This window comes from Curcuma longa, chromosome 3 (assembly GCF_044706935.1).
Source record: "Curcuma longa cultivar G26 ecotype Majalengka, Jawa Barat chromosome 3, ITB_CL_G26_1.1, whole genome shotgun sequence".
NCBI lineage: Eukaryota > Viridiplantae > Streptophyta > Magnoliopsida > Zingiberales > Zingiberaceae > Curcuma > Curcuma longa.
In genome coordinates, this window is record NC_133863.1 from 12,158,293 (window position 1) to 12,166,905 (window position 8,613).

At 36.7% G+C, this 8,613-nt stretch overlaps 2 protein-coding genes across 2 annotated transcripts; one reads left to right on the top strand and one right to left on the bottom strand.

Annotated features, from left to right (window-relative positions):
* Nucleotides 1-3,656: 3,656 nt before the first annotated feature.
* LOC141825503 (protein LEAD-SENSITIVE 1-like) lies at nucleotides 3,657-6,415 on the top strand. The gene is made up of 2 exons (XM_074712886.1): nucleotides 3,657-3,866; nucleotides 5,562-6,415. Exons 1-2 carry the CDS (start codon nucleotides 3,773-3,775, stop codon nucleotides 6,215-6,217), a joined length of 750 nt encoding a protein of 249 aa, XP_074568987.1. The 5' UTR covers nucleotides 3,657-3,772; the 3' UTR covers nucleotides 6,218-6,415.
* A 227-nt stretch (nucleotides 6,416-6,642) lies between these two features.
* Nucleotides 6,643-8,295, bottom strand: LOC141824520 (protein CANDIDATE G-PROTEIN COUPLED RECEPTOR 7-like). The gene has a single exon (XM_074711829.1). It carries the CDS (start codon nucleotides 8,197-8,199, stop codon nucleotides 6,832-6,834), a length of 1,368 nt encoding a protein of 455 aa, XP_074567930.1. The 5' UTR covers nucleotides 8,200-8,295; the 3' UTR covers nucleotides 6,643-6,831.
* Nucleotides 8,296-8,613: the final 318 nt, after the last annotated feature.

Consider the following 8,613-nt stretch of genomic DNA (forward strand, 5'->3'; position numbering starts at 1 on the left):
TGTAAATAATAATAATAATAATATCTCTCTTTTTTATGAGAAATGTATTATGTAATACATACTAAAAGAAAATGAAAAATAATAAAAATTTTGAGAAAAAATATTAGTTCTATTTTTGTTTATGCTAGATTGATAGCTGATTACTAGTTCATGATGATTTGTGTTGATGGAAGCAAAGAGAGAAACACGTGATAAAAGATGAGTTAAAGAAAATACAGATAAGCTCCAATATATGCGATAAAAAGAGTTGAGAAAAATAAAGGAGATCAGGGCCGTCTCAACCCTTCTAGAGGTTCTAGGTAAAAATTATTTATTTATTTTTTAAAAATATATTATTAATTTTTAAACTTTTTTAAGAAGTAAAATTACTAATAAAATTTTATATTCAAATTTTGATAATAATTTTTTTAATTAATAAAATCATTTATTCTTTAGATATTATTAAAAATTTATTAATTTTAATTTTTTAAAAAAATCTTTCATATACTAAAATATTAGGTATTATCAATAGTAATCTATAAGCTATTTATTTATTAATGTATTGGAAAAATTTTATTTTTTTATAAAATTTAATATCTTAAATATTAATTTAATTCTAAATTTATTATTTTTTAAAAATATTTAATTTTAAGAATTAATTAAATATAAACATGATAATTATAAAAAAAATTAATTTAAAAATATAATGAAAAATTATTTTTTATTTTTATCTAATAAAATCAATAATAAAGAATCTATATTTTTTTATCAAGTAAAATAAAGAAAGAGTAAGAAAATGAGATATCGAGAGGAAAAAAAATCTTTTGATATTATCTCTAGAAATGAAGGAGAGGAATATGAGATCAATCGATGATGAAAGAGAAAAAGAATATAGAAATATTGACAAAAGAGATCAAAAGAAAATCGACTAGATTTTTAAAAATAAAAAATATATTTTAAAAAGCAATAATAAATCAAATTAAAATAATCTAAATTTTAAAATATATACTTTTTAAAATTGATCTTAAATTAAAATGAATATTAAAAAATATAAAAATAATAAATTTAGAATCTAGTAAATTAAGATCCGCTATAATGATGGCATATGCTTTTAACCGACACTATAGATAAAATAAAAAAAGTGAATACGGGGCAAAGATAAATAAAGAATACGAATACAAGTGGAAATAAAAACAACTGTCTTTTCTGAACAAGACGGTTTAAGATGTCTCCACGACCATATGTAAGGCAAAGAGGAGAGTATGTGAAGATATTGTGCTCGACTTTGTCAAGATTTGAACTTTTACTGCAAGTCTGTTCCATCGTAACCAACTCAGTTATGCAGGGCGAAATAAAAACAACTATCACTTTTATACAAAAGAGCAGTGCACATAGATATTTCATCAGATTGTGTATAAAAATCTTGTAATATATACAATTCTAGTTGATAATAATATTGCAATATCTGCAATTTTCTATTTTTTTTTTTCAAAAAGAAAAAAATAGAAATTTGATGACGAAGGAAAGGTGACGTAAGCAACGTAGATTAGATCCGGACATGATCTTTACAAGACGCCGACCGTTGACCAGTCAACGAGTCAAGGTTCCCTGAATGACATAATTTATTTACGATACGATTAATCAAATTAGTACCCTTTTAAAGCCACAGAAAGTAGTCGTGAAATTTATAAAAATATTCCAAATTGATACTGGATTTAGTAATTATCTCAATATTTAATATTAAAATTGAGATAAAATAGAATAAATGGGCGGTGATGGTTTGATTAAATTAAATCCATCTTTAATTATCTGGTTATCTCTCCATGGACGGCATAAATCGAATCTAAATACCGGATAAGAATATTTTTGATTAGTTGGTACTGAAGTGACAATAAGCAATTTGGTGATAGAATCTTCTTATTTAAAAAATACTCCTCCATCCATCTTTTATATTTTATAAGAAGAGGCAATATAAATATAATTAACCAGACTAATTAGTTTTTCAAAATTAAAAGAGAATCCTTTGTTTTGATTGCACCCCGCTTTGAAAAAAATATCAAAATGGCATCATATATTTCAAAAATACTATTCTTCAAGGTTATTATACCAACTTTACCCAAGATTGTTCTAAATAATTTTCATGAAAATTACTTTATTTGATCAAATTTAAATAGCTTGGATTCATTTTGATCAAATTAAAATAATTTTAACCAATATTTAAGTAAATTTAATTAGTGATGAATTGATTTAACTATACGTGCTGTAAGTTATTACAATAATGTTGGAATAGGAATTTTGATTTTCTATTTAGGGAGTGTTTGATTAAGGGTTATCTTTGATAATCTTGATTATCTATCTAAGGTTATCAATGATAACTTTGTTTGATTCAAATTATCGATTCCTGAGTAATAATAAAGTATTACTGTCACATTAGCAAAATAGATTATAACCTCAAAATCTGATAATCTTGGTAGGATAAGATTTTGTCACAATTTCAAGATTAATAATAAATTTATCTCAAAAATACCCTTCAATATTTCTCATTTAAGTACATGTATCAAATATCAAACCGCCCTAAATCCATTTTAACTGACTTATCGTGTTTTAAATCGCTCAAAACCTTAGTCAACTCTTCGTTTCTGTTTTGCATCGGACGAAGCTCGCACGAAATTTCGACGTTCGGAATTGAGGCGAGGTGGAATTGGGAAATGCAGGCATCGCGAGAAAAAGGAGGGTTTATCTGAGAGGAGGACCTGAGAGGTTTAAGCGGCAGTAAGAACAAACCGAGGTCGGACATGGGGATTGAGGCGGGATTGACAAGGCGGAGGCGACGACCACCGAGAGGAGCTGGCCGGTGGCAAAGCGAGAGGGGAGGCAGTGGAGCGATGATTACATTGCGCATGTATTTCGGGGGAAAGGTGAAAGCATAGTCGAGCCCTAATAACAGTCAGATAATTTTTTGATTACATCTCAACAGTTTCATCTTTTATGAATAATATATCAGTGACAATTATTTTTTTGGTTTAGTTTTTAGAATAGAATGAGTATAAAAATTTGCAAGAGAATTCTATAAGATAAATAAAATGAAATATAGAATCATTTTATTACTCATGTTATATTTTTTAACTTGTTTGATTGAATATATATTAAAATTTTATTTTTACTTTTTAATTTTAATTTATTTTATTAAATAAATTAAATATTAAATTTATTTAATTATAAAAGTGTCTAGAAAATAATACAGTAAATGTTAAACTAAGATAATATATTAAAACCTCCTATCAAATAAATTTTTATTATATTATTTAGGATTAAATCAAATAACATAGGTTATATTTTATTCTTTATAATTTTAATTATATAATTACCTAATAATTACATAATTAAGGTTATACATCATAATTTGAATCAAACAATCCCTATAGTTTTAGAGAAGGATAAAAATGATATGATAAGTAGTGGGGCAAATCGTTATTTTTCAAACTATTGTAGTCAATATGAAAATTTGTATATGTTTTCTCCTAATATTTCAAAAGTCAAAACTTCCCACACACACCGACACGAAAGTTGATGGTCCAGATTGAGGTTCCGCCACGCGGATTGCACGCGTCCTTGTGGTTGCTTCGACGTTAAATTTGAAAGCCGATAAATAAAATGAAATGAAAAATAATGAAAGCGCTTTAATCCCTTTCCATCTCCTCGCGAGATCTCTCTCACCTTTTCCACTCCCACCGCAGCGATCGCACCAGGGACGAGAGGGAGAGGGAGAGGGAGAGGGAGAGAGAGAGAATAGATGGGGGTTTTGTCCAACAAGATCGAGAGGAAGGAGTTGATACCCGGCGATCACATCTACACATGGCGATCCGCCTACCTCTACGCCCATCACGGTTCCCTTCTACTTCCCCCCTTTTCGCTTTATTTGGCTTGTTTTCATGTTTCATCCTGAGGAAAACCTAATTTTGGGCAGTGAGTCAGATACCATTGTGCTTCTGGAGTTAGTTTCAGCTTGGTGTTTGTCTTGAACCAATTTATTTATTTTTCCATTGCTGAAATGTGCAAAGTTTAATCTTTGGAACGGAGATGGTTAGATGATCCATCGTTAAAGGTTTTATGGTACTTTGACTGTAGTCCAGTAACGTCTTGAGGTAGATTTAGGCATTTGAATGACTTTGCTTTTGCTTTTGCACTTTGTGGTTCTGGAATTTTGGTCTATATTAATGGCAGTGAACTCATCTAGGTCTTGAAAATCCCTCAATTGATCCACTACTAAAATTGTGGTTTCATAATAGGGCGTCACAGCTTCTTGCACTCAGGTTTGCTATCTTGTCGAAATTCAAGTCTAATTTTGGGGAAAGGGTATCATGTGAGGCCAAATGGCCTTTCTACTATGATAGATAAGTTATTTCGTGTTAGATCAGATCATCAAGTTTAGAAAGTAGATCCAGTTTTATACCATTTGTCATAACTTGATCCAGTGAGAAAACTATCTCATCAACTCAATATGCTTGAAGCCTAATCATTAGACTCTTGCTATTTTTTTTCTCTCTTGCACAATCCTGTAAATACTCCACTAGTATATTTTGTGTATTCCAGTGTTGCATATTTTTTTTTAAAATACGCTGACTATGCAATTTTGCCTCTTTCCCTTAAAAAATATGGTAAGCTTGAACTAGCAACAAGTGAGTCACATCTATTTGAATTAAGTCACATAGATCTTATGAAATACCTCTATAATCATTATGTTTTATTGTTTTCTGATGATTGTCAGCGCTATATGCAACACTCAACTACTTTTATCCAGGTATGGGACCAATATTCTCAGTTTTAACTTGATGAGTTTTATCCAATGGTCTAAAATATTTGAGTCCGACTTAATAGAACTAAATGTGCTTATGCCTTGTAAACTTCTGAATTGTCCAATGGCTTTCAAAGTGGGAGTAAATTCTGGCATAACCTGTGTGAAGCTAGCTAGCTCATGAATTTTTAATAGCGGCAAAATCAATTATATGCTCATGTTTTTCACTATTTTTGTTCTCAAAGTGCTGGTGAACTAAGGAAAGAGAAACAAAAGTTGAAGCATGTTCGTGTAGTTTATTTAGATAGTATGTTTGCAATGCAATTACCCTAGAAATCTATTTGAAACCTTATATGTATATCATGAACATATTGACCATTGAGAATTTGTAGTTATCTAAGTGAAGATTGAGGCTCAGATTTGAGGGGAAAACATAAAACATTTTAGGAAAGTAATATATTACAAGCAACAAGAACTAAGAGATCGGGCCTTTTCAATGGGATTCAATGTTGCCTACTATCTACCTTGCTGAATCTGTCACAAGTCCCAAATGTTGCATTTTTATTTCAGAAAAGATGATAGTTTGGTACAATTTTCATCCAGTATCCTTGCTCTTTTTTCTGCAGTTTATTTGCATTTTGTTTGTACCGTGCCATGCTTAAGATCCATGAATATTGTCGCTTGTTGATGACCCATGGCCTCTAGAATGAATCACATATTCTCTTTTTCCAACTAAAAATGCAATGTTAATGCATGACGATCAATTGTGTTTATTGTCCTCTTGTAGGGATATTCGTCGGAGATGACATGGTCATTCACTTCACGAGAGCAGCGGGCCAGGAAACTGGAACAGGAACCTTTTTGGACCGAATTACATTCAGTTCCTCTCCATCTCCTACCGGAAGGCATTTGTGTGAACGTTGTGGTGATCAGAGCAGACTCCACGGAGTAATCATGTCCTGCCTTGATTGCTTTCTTGCCGGAGGCAATCTCTATCTGTTTTGTTATGCGGTCACCCCGGCTTTCTTTTTCTCCAAAGCGCGAGGAGGAACCTGCACACTTGCACACTCAGATCCTCCTGATGTTGTCCTCCACCGAGCAAGATATCTACATGACAACAATGGTTTTGGCATGTACAACATCTTCAAAAACAACTGCGAGGACTTTGCGATATATTGCAAAACAGGCTTGCTTGTGGAAACATTGTTCAGCGTAGGAAGGAGCGGGCAAATATCGTCTCTGACAGCTGCCCTGAGTGCCGTGGCCTCCTCCCCTCTTCGTTTCTTGACGACAACTCCTGTTGGATTGGTGGTGGTGTCTAGCACCATGTATTGCGTCGGCCGCTATGTATCTGATATTGGAATCCGACGCGATGCCAAGGCGATCAATGTGGAAACTCTGGTTGCACAAATGCACACCGGTGAGGTGCCTAAAGACGCCTGAGATGGAAGGGGCTGCTGCTGTGAACCCCAACTAGAACACACTCATTGACTGGATTAGAAAAGTCTTGTGTTTATTCAACTATTTTGTTTCAGAGACCTATTGCTTTTGAATGCTCTACTGAAAAACTTTGCTGGGTGAAAAGTGTGGAAAAATTGTATGTTTGAAATCTGCCTGTTTGGATTGGTGCAAGTTTGAAGAGACCTTGCTTAATCTAATTTACTTGACTAGATGATAAAAATGTTATCATTTGCTAATAATATTAGAATCGTTTAAATGTATGGAGCTATCTCTTGACATTCCCTATCGAAAATGTTTAGAAATATATGTGAAATACAAAAAGGAGATGGTGTATTTACCCAGAATCAATCGCCAATGAACAAAGAAATGAATGCTAAATTTCTATTAAGATAAATGTGCCAATGTCATTGAGAAACGTGAACAAGATAAATCAATAGTGAACAGACAATTCATACAGTTTTTCTGATTATCATACTTTTCCACTGTTAAATGATTGCCAGGAATTTCTATAATATGAACAACTGGAAAATGGAGACAAAATCCAACCTTTTTCTTTTTCAGTTTGCAAGTAATCTGAGAAGAAGAATGAATCTTCATCACAATTCGAAGGCATCATCGTCGAGCTTGAGCGCCTCCGCTGCAGCCTCCTCGTCGTCGTCGTCGATGGCCAAGTAGGGGTTGTGCGCCGCTGGCCTGAACTTGTACCCGGTGAAGACGTAGAAGGCTAGCGTGGCGAGTTCTCCGGCGACGACGCTGCTCCACAGGTAGCGGTAGGAAATGAGGTTGCCGAGAGCGTAGACTCCCACCCTGGTGAAGTAGATGTAGCAGATGACGACGATGTAGTAATGTCGGAAAAGGGTGAGCTTCATGAGGTTCACGGCAGCCTTCCCGTCGGTCCTGGCGGCCTCCCGGAGGTTTTTGATGGACCAGACGATGGGGACAAGGACGGCGCAGCAGCAGACGACGTCGACGAGGAGGAAGACCTGCTTCCAGGTGACCCAGTCACCGGAGTAGGGGCCAGACTCGTCGATGGCGACCTGGGCGATGTTGGCCACGACCTGGAGGGGGATGACGGCCATGATAACCCTCTTCTCGCGGTCCTGGAGATAGGGTTTGAGGAAAGACCAGCCGGTGCCGATGAGGACGATGAGGGTGAAGAGGGAAATCCCCCTGAGGAAGCTGAAGATGTAGAAGAGGACGTCCCAGCCATGGGCGGATCCGGTGCGGTCGATGTAGGATTTGTCCTCAGCCTCGCAGAGGAGATTTAAGGCTTTGAGGACGACGACCGCGAGCATGAAGTAGTGGATGCGGAAGACGGCGGATTGGCGGCGGAAGAGAATGGCGGCCCAAGCGGCGGCGAAGGAGGCGTAGGCGAAGAAAAGGACGGAGTATATGACTGGGAGCGCGCCGGCGCCGGCAGAGAGGTAGGCGCGGCGAGACGGTTCAGGGAGGTTGAACATGGCGGATCGGACAGACATGGAGACGCGGAGATGGGGGAGGCAGTTGGCGAAAAGGAGAGTGAACTGGCCGCTACTGTTGGTGAGGTTGAAGGCGACGCGGAATGAGGTGGATCGAGCAACGTCGACGCCGGAGGGGTTGGGAGGGGGATCGAGGCGGTCGAAGTAGGAGACGACGCGGACGAGATCGGACTGGAGGGCGCAGGTGATGTTTCGGTCATGGATCTGGAGCAGGACACGGGGCCAGGCGTCGCGGGTGCAGAGGAAGAACCCCAGCTGGGAGAGGACGACATCTCCTTCGCCACCGGAGAAGGCGACGCCGGAGACGTTAAGCTCGAGGCCGCCACGGCGAGTGAAGCCGAAATCGTCGAAGGGGATGATGGATCGGCCGTCGGATCGGACTTCCATATCCCGGATCTCACCGCTCGCGGAAGGGACGACGGCCATGAGAGACAACGCCAACGCCAATCCGAGGAGAGGTCTTCCGAATCCGTCCATGGATGCCATCTTCTTCGTCTCTCCTCTCTCCTCTCTCCTCTCCGATCTGGATTCCTCTTTATCTCTCGCTTCGCTCGTCAATGGCGGTGGTGGACTTTTGTGGTCAACAGAGAAATGGAGGAGAAGGAGAAGCTTCGTCGTCTTCATATTTTTTTTGAAAGATAATTACAATTAGCTCCAAAAAGTTAACCTTATTATTTTTAGTCCGTGAAAACCTTTTATTTTTAGTATTAATTTTTTTAGTATATTTAAATAATAAAATTGATATTTGATCTTTTATAACAAACCTGTTGTTTTTTTAATTTTTTATTCCAAAATTTTTACTAGCCGCCGAGCAACGCCGGAGGCCTCGACAGCTTCCAACTCGAGAGCTTGCAATTCAGGTATTCCAAATTTGATCTTTATTTAATATCTTTACTATGC